This window comes from Magnolia sinica, chromosome 19 (genome assembly GCF_029962835.1).
Source record: "Magnolia sinica isolate HGM2019 chromosome 19, MsV1, whole genome shotgun sequence".
NCBI lineage: Eukaryota > Viridiplantae > Streptophyta > Magnoliopsida > Magnoliales > Magnoliaceae > Magnolia > Magnolia sinica.
This window is the reverse complement of record NC_080591.1, coordinates 33,833,771-33,853,436: the sequence shown is the minus strand read 5'-3', so window position 1 is coordinate 33,853,436 and position 19,666 is coordinate 33,833,771. Positions and strand designations below refer to the sequence as shown.

The window sequence follows — 19,666 nt, the reverse complement described above, 5'->3', positions numbered from 1 at the left end:
CCAGGGGGTGGCGAAATCTCATAGAAGGTCCAATACAATCTCCGTCATCAAACAAGGGAACGGTTTCATTGATGATAAAGAGGAAATAGGTAAACTCTTTGTTAGTCAAAAAGGCCTATGACTGCGTCAATAGGGAATTCTTGTTCTAAATGCTAGATTGTATGGGCTCTGGCTTGAGATGGAAAAAATGGATAACAGCTGTGTTACATCCCCCTGTTTTTCAATGCAAGTAAACAGGCACCTAACCGTTATCATCTGTGATGTTCTCTTTGGAGATTGAGGCTTTATCAAGAATTACCAACACTGCTTTAGTGGCTGGGCTTATCAGAGGAATTTCAATCAGAAACAACAATGTCCAAGTTACCCATGTCGCGAAAGCAGAAAACAACATGCTCTTTGGGGATGGGGCCATTTGGCAAGCTTGTGGAATCAAAGATGTGCTGATTTGTTTTGAAATTGAGTCAAGGCTAAAGGTGAACATGGAAAAAAAGCAGTATGATTGGCATTAATTTGGAGTCCTAGAGTCTGGCTTACAGTAGGAGCAAGACGGCATCACTTCCTGCCAGGCATATGGGCCTTCCAATCATTCAAGGCAGATGTGGGAAAGAGAATTGGATACAGTATTTGTGAAATATGGTCAGAAATTACCAGCCAGGAAAGGGAAGCTCTCATCTTTGGGACGGAGGATCACCCAAATCAAGTGGGTGCTTGCCAACTTATCAGTGTATTGGCTGGCCCTATTGAGATGCTCTGTTAAAGCGACGGATAAGATAGAAGCTACCCAAAGGAGGTTCCTCTAGAGGAAGATTCCCACAAATCCAGCCTATTAACTTGGAAGGATGTTTCAAGACCTATAGAAGGGGGACTGGGGGCCGAAGGACATAGGAAAGACCAATATTCTTCTGGTGGTGACAGCTTGGCAACGAAGAGGATTCTCTATTAAGGACGGGACTTGGCGCTAAATAGAGGTCGCCAAAAATGGGGGCTATGGCCTCCGTCAGCGGGGATCACACATTTGGAGAACAGTTTCATGGCTTCCCAATCCTGCTCGATTCATTTGCTTCAGAGCTGGGACGGGATCAGATTTTGGGAAGACCTCTGCTGTTTGCCTTTGTGAGAGAAGTATGAAGAGTTGTACAGTATCTCTGATTGGAAAGGGTAGTAGACAGTGGAGGCCCATGTTTTGAAGAAACCTTAATGACAACAAAATTCATTAGATTCTGACAATATTGAACATACTGAACACTGTTTTAATTCTCCAAAATTGGCAAGACGAGGATATGGGCACAAGAAGCAAATGGCTGATATTCCACCAAGTCGACGGCCCGAACTTTGGGTAGAGAAACGGATAATAATGTTATTGTTGTGCCCTGAAAAACCAATGTTCATGTATTAGACCTCATTTATTATTTATGGAGTGATTCATTCATTTACCTCATTAACATGTGGAACTAAAATGCATGTGGAACATATATGGGTTAAAGAGAGGGTTTCCTTTAGTTGTCCTTGGGTACTTGAGAATGGACACAGTGGCCACCAGCCAAAGTGGGAATTATGGGCCATGGATCTCATGCCAAGAATGTCGATGACCAGTTAAGCAAGTCTGGGCAGCGTATGAAAGTATATGGTCATCCTACGTGACGGAATAGACAGAAAGTCGAGATGGAAAGTATCCACCATCGGGCTTGTTATGAGGAAAATCAAACAAACAAGTCGTATGAGAATGAGACACATGGCAAAGAACCAACAGAGTTGAACCCCCTCCCCCCTGAACTACCGATGTATCTACACTCAGAGGAGTTGAGCTGAGCAAAGAAACCTGACAACCGAGCTGAACCAATCAACCAAGCTCGGTAATAAGATTCACCGGCCGACCTCGACCTCGAATACTGACCTCAACCACGAATACCGACCTCGACCCCGGATATCGACCTCGACCTCGGAATGAAAATATCAAGAGAGAATCTCGCGTCGTATACTAGCAAGATCACCCAGCGAAATCATAGCCGAAAATCACACTAATCAAGACATAATCGGAGATACTCTCAAAGAGAAAATTCCAACTCTAATACCGGCCCCTCCAATATATCTGGAAAATCCATTCAAATATGCAGAAATGCTATAAATACACCACCCCGCTCTAGGGAGAGGTACGCACAAAAATCCCGACTCTAACCACACCTACTTTAGGTTCATCTACCTGACTTAGGCATTGGAGGGTCCCCTACCATAACTGGTGCCCCCAATGTCCCTCATTTTTCCATTAAAGTGCTAGTATCCAGTGGCCTACAAGAGGAGCTACGGAATTAACCAGATTAAAGCGATAACAGTTTGACGTCATATGTGAAAAATAACAGCAAAGCCATTAGAGGTTCTCTCCGACGCCGACGAGTCTAACCGCCCTTCTACTTCCCCCATCTGACATGGCTAAGGGAAAAAGAAGAGCATAGGCCGCTGCCGCCGAGTCAGTCCCAGAAGACCAGCTTGAGAACCCTCAAGCTTCACGATCAGGCACCCAGCCCGACCCTCCTTCCCTAGTGATCGCACAAAGATCCTGGAATAGGGAAAGTCAGCTCGTCTCCCTGGAGAATCAGGTTGAAGCTCTAACCAGCAACACCAACCGCATCATGAGAATATTAGAGAGACAACACACTCTTCCCAATGACCAAAACATAGAATCGGGGGCAATGACCGAGCAATCTCATCATCCGCTTGTACCTCTCGAATCCTATGTAGCAAAAGATCAGCCAGCACGAAGCAAGTTCATTCCCACGCAAACTTTGGGAACCACCAAGCTTGCTGAGTCAGATCTGCAACATACACTGAAGAAGAGAAGGCGAGCTCGAGGGAAGGCTCTAGAAGTCACGGCAGAAAATGAGGTCCCATGGGAAGCAGAACTAAAAGAAATCTGAGATCAACTTGGGGACATCTAACAAGCATGCTGGACCAAGGCCCCTGCCTCCTTGGATGCCTTACTTGAAGAAATCGAGCCTCCATTCAAAGATGACATTATGAAATCCCATCTACCTTCCAAATTTCGAATGCCCCGGATAACTCTCTACTCAGGAGCAGGGGATCCGGCAGAGCATTTAGAATCCTTCCAATCATGGATGGAACTCCATAGTGCTTTCGGACTTGTAATGTGTAGGACATTCTCCATGATTTTGTCAGGAGCCGCACGGAAATGGTATAGACACTTGACATCCAAGTCCATCAGCTCGTTCGCCTAGCTCAATAAGGCCTTTATTACCCAGTTCATTAGCAGAAAGTACCGGAGAAAACCCACAACTCACCTCCTTATGATAACACAAAGAGAGGACGAGCTTTTAAGAGACTATATTGTGCGTTTCAACGTAGAAGCAGTCCAAGTGGACGGCTACTCCGACCAAATACTCTTACCGCCATGGGGGCCGACCTCAAACAAAGGAAATTCCTTTTCTCGATCGGAAAAAATCCCCCAACTATTCTCGCTAACCTGCTCAACTGAGCTCAAAAGTATTCAAAAGCAGAAGAGCTCTTCAGCGCATAGAGAGCTACTCATAGCGGAAACAACTCAACAAGAAACAGGAAGCAGGAGGAAGTGGAGCCACCCGTTGCCAACTCCAAAAGAAAAAAGGAAAATGACCAAAGTAGTGGCCAGCGACCCAACCGACGTCCGAAAAGCCACTTCCACAAGTATACTCCCTAAAATACTATTATCGCTTGAATCTGATTAATCACGTAGCTCCTCATGTAGGCCGCCAGATACCTGCAATTTAATAGAAAAAGGAGGAACACTGGGGGCGTCGATTATGACCGGGGACCCTCTGATACCTAAGTCAAGTAGATGAACATAAAGTACGTGTGGCTAAAGTGTGAGTACCTCTCCCTAGAGCAGGGTAGTTTATTTAAAGGGTTTCTGCATATCTGAATGGATTTGCCAGATATGGAAGCGCCCGTATTGGAGTTGGAATCTGTTCTTTGAGAGTATCTCCAATAATATCTCAATTAGCGTGATTTTCGACTAGAATCTCACTCGGTGATCCTGCTCATATACGATGCGAGATTCTCTCTGGATATTTTCATTCCGAGTTCAAGGTCGATATCTGTGGTTGAGGTCGGTATCCGTGGTCAAGGTCGAGGTTGGCCAATGAATCTTATTACCGAGCTTAGTTGACTGGTTTAGCTCGGTCATCGGGTTTCCTTGCTCAGCTCAGCTCCTCTGGGGGTAGATACATCGATAGTTCGAGGGGTCGACTCTAATGGTTCATTGCCACGTGTCTTATATGGTTGGTCTGCTCGATTTTCCCCATAACAGTTGCCCCCCTACTCCAAGTTCAAAGTTCATGAGCTCGGGAAGTAAGAGGATTTGGACTGATGTATGAGTGTGGGAATTTGAGCTTTCAACTGCAAGTGGTCAGCTCGATCCGTCCGTCTTCCTCGATTTTACCACCTTGTGGTGAATGCGGGAATCAAAAAGGACAACGCATGTCGCAGAGATCAAGAAAGATATTATAGAAATATAATTCTATGAGTCGTGCACAGTGGCGAGCATCGTTTCATCTTCTAGACGACTCATCAGCGAACACCCATCTCTACCCCATAAATGCTTCTCATGGGAGAACCCCCTGTCGCCACATGGCGAAGATCGTACATCAAGGCGTCTCTTCATAATCTCATGAGTTGTGCTAGCATTAAAGGCATTGCCCCCTGGGATGCTTATAAATAGGTGTTTCCCCCTCATTGTTCACCCATCAATCTTAGTAGAGTCCCGAGCTGTGTTATTCCGTTTCTTTCTTCATCTGTCCCGGTCTTTCTCCGTTCACTCTGCAGATCATCCGGATACTTGATTTTTTCCGATACGTTTCTTCTGATATTCTCCTTCTTCTCTTTTTGCAGTTTGTCTTTTTACTACCATGTCTTCTGAAGATTTTTCAAGGGGTGCTATTGTTTTAAGAGCTTTTCATGGGGAAGCCATACATGATAGTACAGATTCCAGGTTAGTGTGTCCTCAAGGGAGTCATCACCAGCAGTGGCACCTCGAGATGAAGAGGCTCTTCTGCCCAGGCAGATGCGGTCTCCTCGTCATCTCATGGAGTGGCCTTGTCAGCCAACTACTTTATTTCCCGACTGCGGTCGGAGGATTTGCGTGCACTCCAGTCAGAGTTCAGGATCCCCGATTCGGTGGGGCTGCAGCTACCCTGAGTTGGGGAATTTTCGGGTCAACCTCCCGGGGGGGTGGCCCTCTATCCGATTTTCTTTTCCTGCGGCTTGCGACTACCTTTCCATCCAGTGGTGTGAGAGGTGATGCACCACCACCTCAGGCTTGCCCCAGGACAACATAACCCTAATGTGTGGCGAGCTATCTTCAGGTGTTATATCTTGTGGTGTCAAATTGGCCACTCCGAGCTCTCTATAGACGAGTTCTTATACTTGTACCAGACCAAGAGCAGGTCAGGCTCTCGTAGCTGGTATTATTTTTCCTCCTAGCCAGGCAAAGGCCAGGCCATTATTACCAATAACTCATCTTCCAATAAGAGCTGGAAGTACAAGTGGTTGTTCGTTATAGGAGAGTGGGAGGTCCCTGCATCGGTGCTGAGTAGGTTGCGGGCTCGAGTTCCCACCGAATTTGCCATCCCAAGTCGGGTCCTGAGCTGAGTAGCTTACGAACTCGAGTTCCCACCAAATGTGCCATAATATCTTCTTTGATCCCCGCGACATGCGCTGTCCTTTTTTATTCCCGCATTCACCACATGGCAGTAAAATCAAGGAAGACATACAGATCAAGTTGACCACTTACAGTTGAAAGCTCAAGTTCTCACGCTCATATATCAGTTAAAATCCTCTTACTTCTCGAGCTCATGAACTTGGAACTTGGAAGTAGGGGGGCAACTGTTATGGGGAAAATCAAGCAGACCAGCTGTATGAGACATGTAAGAAGGAACCAGCAGAGTCGACCCCCCGAACTATCGATATGTTTATCCCCAGAGGAGCTGAGCTCTGAGCAAGGAATCCCGATAACCCATCTGAACCAGTCTACCAAGCTCGGTAATAAGATTCATCGGCTAACCCCAACTTCGACCATGGATACCGACCTCGATCTCGGATACCGACCTCGACCACGGATACCAACCTCAACCTCAAATACCAACCTCGACCTCGGAATGGAAACATCCAAAAAGAATCTCGCGTCAAATATGAGCAAGTTCACCCAGCGAGATCCTAGCCGAAAATCACGCCAATCGAGACATAATCAAAGATACTCCTAAAAAGCAAATTCTAACTCCAATATGGGCTCCTCCAACATATCTGGCAAATCTATTCAAATACGCAGAAACCCTATAAATACACCACCCTGCTCTAAGAAGAGGTACACACAAAAATTCCGACTCTAGCCACACCTACTTTAAGTTCATCTACCTGACTTAGGCATCGAAGGGTCCTCGGCCATAACCGGAACCCCCAGTGTTCATCATTTTTCCATTAAAGTGCAAGTATCCAGCGGCCTACAGGAGGAGCTACAGGATTAACCAGATTCAAGCGATAACAGGGCTTAACGATGACTTGATGCCTTTGCCCTACCCCACATAGGAGTGTAAGTGTTCATGGATAATGAGATCACGTTATCATTAGGCACTTGCATCAGAGGATAACTTCAAGTCTCTGGATCAGGACGCTCATCATGTCCAATCCAGATTGACTTGTATTCATACTAGCTTCGACTAATCCTTGGACTTAAGGACATGTAAGGAGTTTAATGTTTTATGTAATGTGCTTTGTCTCACTTTATGAGGTACATTAAGTGGCTGCTATGTGGATGTGGCTAGGTACATGCATCAGGATCAAGTTGAGGCACATATGATCCAACAAGGGATCTAGTTGGTTGCCCAACATATGATTTGTGAACTGGTCTTATGGTTTGGACCATCCATCGAGTGCCTTTCTAGCTAGCTAGTGCAATCAATTGTTTTTAGCCATTAATTCTAAATTGTAACTGTCGGTTTGTTTTAAATCACTCTTGATGGACATCCAATAGTTGAAATCTATTGATCCATCTTTTGGACTTGATTTGTGAATTGGTCTTATGGTTTAGGCCATCCATCGAGTGTCTTTCTAGCTAGCCAATGCAATCAATTGTTTTTAGCCATTGATTCTAAATTGTAACTGTTAGTTTGTTTTAAATCACTCTTGATGGACATCCAATAGTTGAGATCTATTGATCCATCTTTTGGACTTGCATGAGATTTTTGACCAAGGATGGTACCATAGTATGAGGGATTTGGTTGATTTTGGTATATGAATAGGCAAGATCACAGACTTTAGATATAGTAGGGTAGACCAAAGTTTGTAGGGAAGAAGAGAACCGCAAGACTTGTTTCTCTTGAAACCGTAACTCCTTATACATAGATTATAGCTCAAAGGAGGTAGAAAGAGAACCAAACCCCTATTGATCCATCTTTTGGACATGCATGAAATTTTTGGCCAAGGATGGTGCCATAGTATGAGGGATTTGGTTAATTTTGGTATATGAATAGGCAGGATCACAGACTTTAGATATAGTAGGGTAGACCAAAGTTTGTAAGGACGAAGAGAACCGCAAGACTTGTTTCTCTTGAAACCCTAACTCCTTATACATAGATTATAGCTCAAAGGAGGTAGAAAGAGAACCTCCTCTCCCGAAAGAAGAAGAAGAAAAAAAAAGAAGTGGAATTACATCTCCCTCTCCCTCTTTCCTTCATGCACAAGTCTGCACATGTGGGTTCAACCCATTGGATGGCAATGGTGCACACACCCCCCGCCTTACACTGGGATGTATGTAGGGCATCTCTTCACCTCTTATCTGGATAGAGCAGGAAGGGACCGCCTACTTTGGAGGATCAGAATTGAGCTACTGCATCAGTTTTCCGCGGCACTGATCACAAGTAATCCCAGTCGTAGGATTTTCTTCTTTTGGGACTTGATTACATCTAAATGGGATCCTAATTAACATTAAAAATCTGGATTTTTCAAAGTCCATGCTTCCATTGTCTTTCTAAAATTCCTAACAAGTAACTCAGCAGCTTTCTCAAGAACTTGGTCTTTTTCCCGGCTCCATTAAAAACCACAGCTTTTGTTTGCTAGACTAAAAAACTTCTAACAGTAGACCATCTCAAACATGGGGGCATAGCAATCCAAATAGATCCCCATGTGCCGATGCAAGGAATAATCAGCAAATCATGTACTCTTTAACTGCTCAATTGCTAGGATAGTATGGGCAGAGACTGTGGCTAAATGGAGGATGCTTTGGGTATTTCCAAGTAGGATCTTGTAGCTGATAGAGGGTTGGACAACTCCTGCATGGGGGACCCTTAGTCCCCAGCTATGGAAAATGGTGGGCCCAGCAGCTTTAAGGTCCATCTGCTAAGAAAGAAATAGCAAGGTATTTGAGGCAAGGAAGCTGGACTGGATTGAACATGAAATAAATCTTCAGACTAATAGTCGGATGGACAAAAGCAGATCACAGGCTAGGAGTCCCAAACACCATCTGCAATGCTAATTGGATAAACGTGTGGAATAGAGTTCCAAGGACCAAATCAGATGGAAAGCTCCCCCTGCTGTTTATATGGTAATCCTGGTAGACTCCAAAAATGTGATATCTTCGGCTAATTCTAGAATCAGGCCTCGGAGAGTAGCTAATCTTATGGATGAGGGTCCTGAGAGATGCAGAAATAAGCAAATCATGTCCATGCATGTCAAGAGAGAAGAAAATGAGTTCGCCAACAATCAGGCTACAGCAGGCATGAGCAGAAACTGCATTGTCATCATAGACGGAAGATCTGAGCGACGGCCTACGTCTATGTATGGCTGTTGTATTGTGGTGTATTTAGCTTTCTAATCTTATGGATGAGGGTCCTGAGATATGCAGAAATAAGTAAATCATGTTCGTGCATGTCAAGAGAAGAAAATGAGTTCGCAGACAATCAAGGTACAGCCAAGGAATGCCAAAACGGTTGCGTATCGGCCGTTACGGCCGATACGTAACGGTAACGGTACACACCGTTACCCGATTCGGGGCCAAAACGGCCGATTCCCGTTTTTGTACCCGTATCGGCCGATACGGGCCCGATACGGGCGTAACGGCCGTTACGGGCGTAACGGTCACCCGTAACGGTCAGCGCCGTAACGGTCGAAAAACGGCCATTTTTTTTTGCATTTTAAGGTCCGTTTTTTATGTTTTTTCGAAATTTCTTGCTTCCAAACTCCTCCTCACTCCTTCTACTGCTAATTTCGACCAACCTTGGGTGAATATTTGAGGAAAAAACACATTATATTGGCGGATTTTGTTGAATCAAAGCTTGGTGGGCCATTTTTCATAAATTTGTCAAAAATAGGTATTTATACTTTTTTTAATATGTTTTGCTGTTTTAATTATCTCATATGATGTGTTAATTATAGTAGAACATGTTAATATGCATTTTACAGATTTGGGGTCCCATATAATAATTTTAAAATATTTTTTTCTATTTACGCATGAATTTGCCCCTTTTTTTAAAATTCAAAAAATCAATTTTTAATGATTGTTTTGCTGTTTTAATCACTCCATATGATGTGTTAATCATAGTAGAACATGTTAATGTGCATTTTACAGATTTGGGGACCCATTTTATATTTTTAAATATTTTTTCTATTTACGCATGAATTTTGCCCCTTTTTTTAAAATTCAAAAAATCAATTTTTAATGATTGTTTTGCTGTTTTAATCACTCCATATGATGTGTTAATCATAGTAGAACATGTTAATGTGCATTTTACAGATTTGGGGACCCATTTAATATTTTTTTAATTTTTTTCTATTTACGCATGAATTTTGCCCCTTTTTTTAAAATTCAAAAAATCAATTTTTAATGATTGTTTTGCTGTTTTAATCACTCCATATGATGTGTTAATCATAGTAGAACATGTTAATGTGCATTTTACAGATTTGGGGTCCCATTTTATATTTTTAAAATATTTTTTTCTATTTACGCATGAATTTTGCCCCTTTTTTTAAAATTCAAAAATCAATTTTTAATGATTTTTTTGCTGTTTTAATCACTCCATATGATGTGTTAATCATAGTAGAACATGTTAATGTGCATTTTACAGATTTGGGGTCCCATTTTATATTTTTTAAATATTTTTTTCTATTTACGCATGAATTTTGCTCCTTTTTTTAAAAATTCGAAAAATCAATTTTTAATGATTGTTTTGCTGTTTTAATCACTCCATATGATGTGTTAATCATAGTAGAACATGTTAATGTGCATTTTACAGATTTGGGGTCCCATTTTATATTTTTTAAATATTTTTTCTATTTACGCATGAATTTTGTCCCTTTTTTAAAAATTCGAAAAATCAATTTTTAATGGTTGTATTACTGTTTTAATCATGCCATATGATGTGTTAATCATAGTAGAATATGTTAATGTGCATTTTACAGATTTGGGGTGCCATTTTATAATTTTTTAATATTTTTTTCTATTTACGCATTAATTATGGCCCTTCTTTTTTAAATTTTAAAAATAATTTTTTAATGATTGTTTTACTATTTTAATCATGCCATGTGATATGTTAATCATAGTAGAACATGATAATGTGTATTTTACAGATTTGGGGTGTCATTTTATAATTTTTTTCTATTTTCGAATTAGTGACTTTATGTTTTTATTTGCTTATATTGGACGAGGTTTTGCCTTGGAGCTTCTTAGGGTTTAGTTAGAATATAAAACCATCTTTATTAACATAGGTCATACACTCATACTCAAATCTAATTATCTAGTGTCTACCTAAGCCTAAAGAAATGTCTGGATCTGGCCAACAACAAGTTAGTGATGATATTGGATGGCAACATTGTGAGAGGGTTGGTGGTACTAGGCACCAAATTAAGTGCCAGTATTGTGATAGACTAGTGTGGTGGAATTACCGTCTCAAACAACATTTGGCACATCGAAAGGGTCAAGTTGCGCCATGTAGTAGAGTACCGAAAGAGATAATGCTTTTAATGCAAGCTAGTCTGGATGAGTCGAAGGGTAAACGTGCTGCTGTACAAAAGAAGAAAGATGATATTTTGGATGCAGCTCGACAGGAAGTATTTTGGTTCTGAATATATGGGCATTCGTGATGAAGATATTATTGATTCTGACGAAGATTCAGATCGAGAACTTACTATAGCTAGGAGAGAGAGCTTGCGTCTAGCTCGTGAAGAGGAAGAACGTCGCCGCATGTTTGGCACGCAAGGGTCAGTGCGTGATACAGGGGGGGGGAGTGGGAGTGGGAGTGCGACTGGAAGTGCAACTGCTTCTGCAGGTGGGGGTGGGGGACCGGCGATAACGATATTATATCTTTATCTCCAGCCAGCGAAACTTGTAGCGATACCGACAACTCAAACACTGCCTATACGTTTGGATGAAGAAGTAAATGAGCCTAGGAGACCCTCTATTGATCCAATCCTGTTTAGGAAAGAATTAACTAAACAAAAGAAGATAAAACAAATGTGGAGTAGAACTTTCGTTGAGAAATTAGGTAGAGCAGCAGCAAAGTTATTTATACATGCCAACATATCTCTTAACGTGGCCAATTCTCCATATTGGTGGGTGGTAATTGATGCAGTAGCGGAAGCAGGTGAATGAATAAAAGCTCCCACGACTAAGGAGATTAGGGGAAATGAACAGATGCAGAGTATGCGGATGTGAAAGCATACGTGGCTACCTTTAAACCTGTATGGCAAGCCAGAGGATGCACAATCATGTGTGATGGTTGGACTGGCCCAACCAGACGCAGCATGATCAACTTCATGGTATACTGCCACTTAGGAACTATATACCACAAGTCAATTGATGCCTCAGAGGCAACAAAAAATTCTACTTATATTAATGGACTAATGAATAAAATTGTGGACGAGATTGGAGAGGAGAATATAGTGCAGATTATGACAGATAATGAAGCAACATATAAGCTTGCGGAACATATGTTGATGGATAAGAGAAAACATCTTTTTTGGTCACCATGTGCTGCCCATTGTATTGATCTTATATTGGAAGATATTGGGAAGAAGAAGAATGTTAAGGAAATGGTCGAAAGGGCAAGGGAAGTGACGACGTTTATTTACAACCATAATCAAATAGTTACAATAATGAGAAAGTTTACGAAAGGACGAGAGTTGTTGAGGCCTGCGGCGACTAGATTCGCAACAAACTTTATAGCATTAGAGAGTTTATTCCAGCATAGAGAAGAGTTGAGTGAGATGTTCGCTTCCCGAGAATGGCTCAACACAAAACATGGGAAGAAGACATCAGGAATACCGGTCGAAGTTGTGAACACCATACGGGACAACAAATATTGGAAGAAGGTCAAGGCGATCCTAAAGGTGATGGAGCCACTAATGAGGGTACTCCGTCTTGTTGAATCCGATGAAGCACCTACCATGGGCTTCATATATGATGCCATGGATAAGGTAAAGCTTGCAATTCAACGTGATTGTAGAAGTTGGCAGACTTATTGGAAGATGATCGACAAGAGATGGACAAACCAACTCCATCACGATCTTCATGCAGAGTTACTACCTAAATCCTAGGTATAGATATGCCCAATCATTTGTTGCGGATGATGAAGTTCGTGTCGGGCTAAAAATGTGATAAAGAGATAAGAGACTTACTTAGATCTGCAAATAAAGGTATTAAATGAATTAGATACATTTGGAAATCGCCTTGGTAGCTTTGGAGATGCTCTTGCACGGCATGCAGTATCTAGATTGCAACCGGCCGAATGGTGAATTAATTTCGGAGAGAGTACGAAGGCTCTCCAAAAAATTGCAGTAAAAGTTTTGAGCCAGACAACATCTTCCTCTAGCTGCGAAAGGAATTGGAGTTGTTTTGCGCTCATTCATTCAAAGAATAGGAATAGATTGCAGACTAGAACATTAGATAGACTTGTCTTCATGCACTACAATATAAAACTAAGAATGCGACGACATCATAGGAGCATTACAGCTACTGATGACGGAGACTACTGTCCAATAAACTTGGATAATATTTATGATGAGGATGACCCACTTCTACCTTGGTTGGAAACAAGGGAAAAACAAATTGAAGAGGATAGTGAAGAATTGGAAATTGATGACCCAGAAATACGCAGAGCGCAACAAGAGAGTCGTGCAGATGTGTTGGACCCAGTAAGAGGGGCAGCGTTTATGCCACGTACAGATACGGCTCAAGATCAACAAAAGAGTACGAGCAGTGGTAGCGTGACCGTGTCGGATGAAGACGATGACCCCCCTGCCCCTGGTGCTGGCACTTCTGGTGTTGCTCAGTGCCCTATACAACCGTCTACAGATCATGATGTCGATGAACAGCGATGAGGTGGTACACGAGGTCGGACTTATGAGTGTATCGAGTCACGATACAGCCAGCAGGAGGTGGGTACATCTAGTGGTGCACCGGGTCCGAGAGGTTCGGAACATCAGCAGGCTCATGGTCTTGGTTATTATGATGGATATTCTTATGGTGAATTGAATTATGATGGTTATACTGAGCTTGTTCCATCACATTTATGTTGGAGTAGCCCTCCCGAACAATATTCATATGATTATAGATATCCAGATCCAAATCCAAGTTACTCATCACAGCAGACGCACTCTCAATCTCAAGATTCTCAACAGCCTGAGTATGGGCACCAGTATGGCTATTCGACGGGCACTGGTGGATATCCTTATTCCGGGTCAGAGTCGTTGCCTAGTCAGGATCAGTCATCCTCTAGTTTCGTTGATCTAGTATTTCCTTCTGGCACTGGATATTATGGATATGTAGCACCTACACCTATCGGACAGCCTCAGCCTGATGGTGACGATGACGATGATGTGGAGGTCGAGCAACCACAAAAAAGCAGATTTTCATTTTGGTGGTGACTTGTGAGTATATATTTGTGTTAAGGTAAGTATTTGTTGCAGCAGACAGCTCACAACAGTATTATTGCAAGAAGCCATGCACACACTTGACACTGCCGAACTTGTATTTAAAATAGCTCCCCTGACAACCAATCAAGTAATCCTTAATCAAGTTGCAGGGGAGTATATCAGACACTACTAATTATTATTTTTAATATTCTTGACTTGAGGATGGATGACAGGTCATAGACAGGAATTACACTATCACAGTCACGTGCATGGTGCACCACACTGCACAGGACCACAGGTATGTTCGAGAAATTCCTCAAAAATAATTGCAAACACCTGATGTAAGATATTTTCATTTTACATTCATTCTAATATATCTATCATTGATAGTAGATAGTTAGAAAATTAAATATATGATCAAATTCAAGTTATCTGGTTCATAAATTCATCAGACAGTCCGATATAAATTCTCACCAAAGGGTAGATCGTTACACCACCATAAACATATTTCAATTTATAAATCAATGCACATTTGGAATGCTTAGAATATTCTGGATTTAATCCCTATTTTTTCATATTTTTTTGGCAAAAAAATATTTTTTTGCACCATTACGGGCCGTTACACCCCTGTATCACCGTTACACCCCCGTATCCATATCGGTTTTGGAGGACACCGTTACGCCAACCGATACCGATACGGGATACCTTGGGTACAGCAGGCATGAGCGGAAACTGCATTGTCATCGTAGACAGAAGATCTGAGCGACAGCCTGCGTTGATTTATGGCTGTTGTATTGTGGTGTATTTAGCTTTCTAGTGGTTTTAGTTTTCTGTGTTCTGATCCTAGTTGTAGGATCCTTCTAACTAGTGCCGCTTCCACTTAGAATTTCCACTTCACGCTCTCGCTCCCACTTCCTACCTATGTATACCTGTTACATAGCAAGCAAAGAACCCAACAATTGGGCATCACCACTGCCCTACGACCCATTGGTATTTTGGTCATAGCCTGGTCAATTCCCAGTGGATCGTGTGATCTTGAGCTTTTCGAAAAGATAACTGAACAGCCTTTTGATGGAACCAACTTCGAGGGCATGTGGATGTTTGTATGGCACGATAACAATGGCCCACAATAGTGATTGATGGAAATCAAGATAGCACCATGCATCATCAACACTATCTCCAAGCCAAACTCCAAATTCTCCTTCATAGAGGAAAAGGACTCCTTTGCAAGTTGCAACAGTCCACACCAAGAAATTTTTGCTAGACCTAAAACCCTAGAGCAATCAAAAAGCTTCCTCCAATCCTTGCCATCTGTTCCAATACACAATTAACCTTGATTCTTTTTATCAAGACTAAAATACCTGTGAAACTTGTACATGTGCAATATACCAAAACTACCCTGACTTTATTGAAAATTGCAACAAAAATCCCTACTGGTGACCTGCACCAAACCCCATTAGTATTTGGTCAGAACTTGCTCAATTCTTAGTAGAATCATGTGATCTGAGCTTGTTGAAAAGGTACCTGGATAACCTTTCAAACAGTGACAATTTTCTGGTCTGTTGATGTTGTTTGGCACTATAAGAATGGTGGTAATCTTGATTGGTGAAAACCAGGATAATGCTATGCATCTTCACCATGTGTATAGCACAATACACACCTATCAGGAACATTAAGCCCTAGAAATGGAGATGATTAAGGATGCATTTTTGGCATCACAAAAGGATAACCATATTTCTTTCATATTTCTACGAAGTTGCTGCAAGCAAAAGGGCAACTAATTGCATAAACCCTTCTAACCAGGTTCCCCTCCTGCTTCAAATCACATTTAGTACTACCCCTCCTGCTTCCTTAGCTTCTTCCAGTTTTTTTTTTCCTTTTATTTATTTATTTATTTATTTATTTTTAATTTATTTATCTATTTATTTTGAAATGTCTGCTTCCTTAGCTATTTATACCTACTAATTTAAGAAATCTGCTGTCGCTTCTGTTCGTGCTTCGTACATATGACAGGCACTAACACCATCTTAGGACAAAATAAAGAAGCATGGGCCCTTGCCCCTTGTGCGATCTGAATGGTAAATGCATGGAGATAACTGAATGATTTATCAAAATATAACATTTCCGATCAATCCATCATCGACCCAATGATGTAACATATAGGAAGAAATCTTCGTGCAAAGGCAAATCACCAGAAGAACTTTATTTATCATTAATTGCCTGGTTAAGCAAAACTAATTGCAAAGACTTATACCATAACTTCTATCCGTGAATTTGAAGAGATAGAATTCCAAAACCAGTTGACTTAAGCCAATATATTCTGATACCAGATGAGTAAACACAATACATCCACACACAAGGCAGTGCCCAACATATACTGTTAAGGAATGTTAGAAACTAGTTGGTTAATGAATTGGAGAACTGTCAAATTATCTCATTTGCAAATTATGGAACAGGCTGTTTGACCAAACACCAAAAGTGCAAGTCAAATGGTCATTTTATTTGGAATTCGCCCCAACTCATATGAGATTAATTTAGGTCAAATCTGTTTCCATTTTGTTCATGAAAAAGATAATGGACGGGACTAGGATTCTTCAATACAAAAAGATTGCCTCAATAAACCATCCTTAGTTAATACCGGTGTTTTAAGTAGCGATAGCATGTTGTGTAGCGTTCCACCCTCTATAGCGTGTAGCGTAAATAGCGTAGCGCGTAGAGTAAGCTACATGATACTTCTATTTTTTATTTAAATATAGGGGAATTATGATAAATAGTAAGAAAAAGGCAAAAAATATAAAATTGCCTAAAAGATAATTCATTTTTTCAAGTATAAGCATATTCAAGTTGTTAATTATCATTTATCAAAAGCCAATCCACATATAAAGTCATAAGACAAATCAAATAATTATCACATCAACAACTTTCTAAGCAAACCACTTTAATTAATAATGTCTAATTGAAACCACAAGTCACAACTCATAAGTATGAAAAGAAATAGCAATCCCACAAGTTAAGAGCATTAAGTACAATACAAATGTCATCTACACAAAGAAGGGTTTTCGAAAACCCTCTTTCAAAACTCTTTTTCTTTTAAGTTTAGTTTTAAAGGTTTTTTGGCATGAGTTTCACACCAACTTTAACAAAGGACCACCACCATTTTAAGTGGAAGTAAACAAAGAAATGTTTGGTTTTAACTTTACATTTTAAGGGTTTTTTTTTTTTTTTTTTTTTTTTTTTTAATAATATGAGCTCTACACTACTTTTAACAAACAAAACAAAAAAAAAAAAAAAATGTTCTCATCACTCTTCAAAAAAAATAACAAAAAAAAAACACTATAGTGTACGCTACACGCTACGTGGCTGTAGTGACCGCTACAAGGGATTTATGCTATTTATGTAAGCTACACTACAAGTGGTGCTATTTGAAACACTGGTTGATATGAGGCCCATCATCTCACACTCATCCGTTGATGTGAGGCCCATCATCTTGATTTTTGGGAAACAGAGGCTCCAAAAATTTCATCTCGGAACATAAATTATAGAGATAGAAATTGCACAACCCTCGAACCATTTTCACTTTGCACAAGAAGCACCAATGGATAAGCCATCCAAGACTGTTGGTCTGAATCTATTCCAATTTTAAAGAATGTGGACCTATTTCGTTTCTTAGCCATCTATTTGCAGGTCGCTAATTGAAGGATTAGGAAGGTTGCCGAAGGAGATTTTCGGGGACTAGATCATCGACAGCGGAGCCCATCAGACCAATGGACCAGATCACCATTCAATGGGCCCCACTTGTACCAACTGAAAACATGAGGCAATTGCATGTAATTCCTCTCCAAGAAACTCGTCACTGCAACTGAAATTACAAAGACCATATGAAAGCAAGCAAACTATGATATGCATCAAAAAATGAAGACTGATGCGCACTGTACAATATACACAGGTTTCTTGACTCTCACTAGTGGAGCCCATGACACACCAATCCAGACCATTCATCCGTTGCATCCCACCATGGTTGTACCATGCCCCAAAAGTCTCCCAGATTGGAATATCCCAACAACCAATTTTGACAACTTTTCAGTAGAATGCATACCATGATTGCATTTTTCTTCTTAACCATCCATTTTGTAGGCCACAGACACACACACACACACACACACACAAAAAAAAAAAAAAAGAAGATTAACATATTCCAAGAGAGAACATTCCTGTGGCTTGAACCATCCACAGCGTAATGCAACACATGAACGGTCTGGATTGCCAAACCATGGGCCCCACTTGTCAGAATCAAGATAGAGAGAAAGATCAAAGGAGGGTAATGAGGATGAAGAGAAGGAGAGCAGCGATGGTAGAGTACTTGAGAGCAGCTACAAGGATAGCAAGAGAGATGAAGAAGAGCTGACAGAGGACCTGGACGCTGGCCCACGTCAGGAGCCCAGTCAATCCGACGGCCAGGATGTTCTCGGGGTCTGGGTCGAGTAGATCCTGCCATTTGAGGCTGAATATCGGCCGTCCATTTCTCTTCATATCATCACGGCCGTTGCCGCTGCCGTTCTGACCCTTGTTTGGGCCTCTCTCTGCTGCAAATGCCACCAATCTGCTCTCATTTTTGGGGCTTTTGATTAGGGTTTTGGGGAGCCAAGGAGGGGTAAATTGGGAAGTTCTTAAAAGGCTGGGGGCAGTTCTGGGAATTGGGGGGATTTGTTGGAGAAGTGCTGAAATCCCCACCATGTTTTTTTCTCCTCGATCCACTCCGGAAACAGAAGAAAGTAGGAGAGGGATTCGCAAGGAGGAGAGTTATTTGATACTCTGGAGTCATGAGACGCTTGATACACCTGCACTCATAAATTATACGCGTGGCATGCAAGTCGTATTAAACCGACTTGCCTGTCGAGCATGTTTGGATACTGACCCGTACTTGGCTGCTGCTTCTTCCTCCTCTTCTTCTTCTTCTTTTTTTTTTGTTTTTTTTATTTTTTTCTCGTAGCAGATAAAGCTATTTAATTAACAGAACTTTGAGATTTGGTAAAAGTAGATTATTAACCCAGGGCCTATTTTGGGGCGGATTTGGAACCCTCTTATTGCGTTTGCCATCCTAGACCCCTGGACTTGAAACCCTCCTATTGTGTTTGTCATCTTGGATCTAGAACTATAATCCAAAATTACCGGATTTTGAATTTAATTACTAAATCAACTTAAATATTTCTAATTAGTGTACGGATGTAATGTTTGACACAATGGTTCTAGTAAGCCTGTTGAAATATATACTTTACCCGAAAGTGATGAAATTCCAAGTCTCGGATGAGCTACATGCACAAAATCACATCCGAGTGACTAACTAACGATTGTTAACCATTGATTTACATGGACAATATTTGGATGGCACAGATTATCAACAGAGGTCCAAAACTGCTGTAAAAATATATACCCAAAACAGCAATTTGCAAGTGAAGCTTGATGCCATCGACAAATACTCAATGTGTCTCCAGTGAACCTTCAATCAATGAAAGGTCATCATTCAAGCGATCGAACTCAGGGCTCAATCGATCAAAGGTCGCCAAAAACGTCCAGCAACAAATTTACTAAATAACTGAAGTTTCTCAATCCATCGAAAGGGAGTTCGATCGATTGAAGCATTGCACGATTGATCAAGAGAGCCGTTTTTTGTCCATTTTTTTACCGTTGGAACTCAATTCCTTTATAGAGAGCATTTGGTTATTGGGCAAATGCATGGGTTTTTGGTGTAATAGAAATCTAGGTGATTCCCCACTCATAT

General features: G+C 41.2%; 1 protein-coding gene across 12 annotated transcripts in view; it reads right to left on the bottom strand.

The window, feature by feature from the left end:
- The window catches only part of LOC131235390 (uncharacterized), a 35,050-nt gene extending 16,194 nt beyond the window's left edge, over window positions 1-18,856 (bottom strand). For 3 of the 12 annotated variants that reach the window (XM_058232561.1, XM_058232562.1, XM_058232560.1), the window contains exon 1: window positions 18,301-18,852. In XM_058232561.1, the coding sequence (XP_058088544.1) occupies window positions 18,301-18,621 (321 nt within the window). In that variant the 5' untranslated portion in view covers window positions 18,622-18,852. Of the gene's footprint in view, window positions 1-17,274; window positions 17,747-18,247 lie in introns of those variants that run through there. The other 9 variants (XR_009166097.1, XM_058232557.1, XM_058232552.1 and 6 more) reach the window with 8 other exon arrangements.
- Window positions 18,857-19,666: the final 810 nt, after the last annotated feature.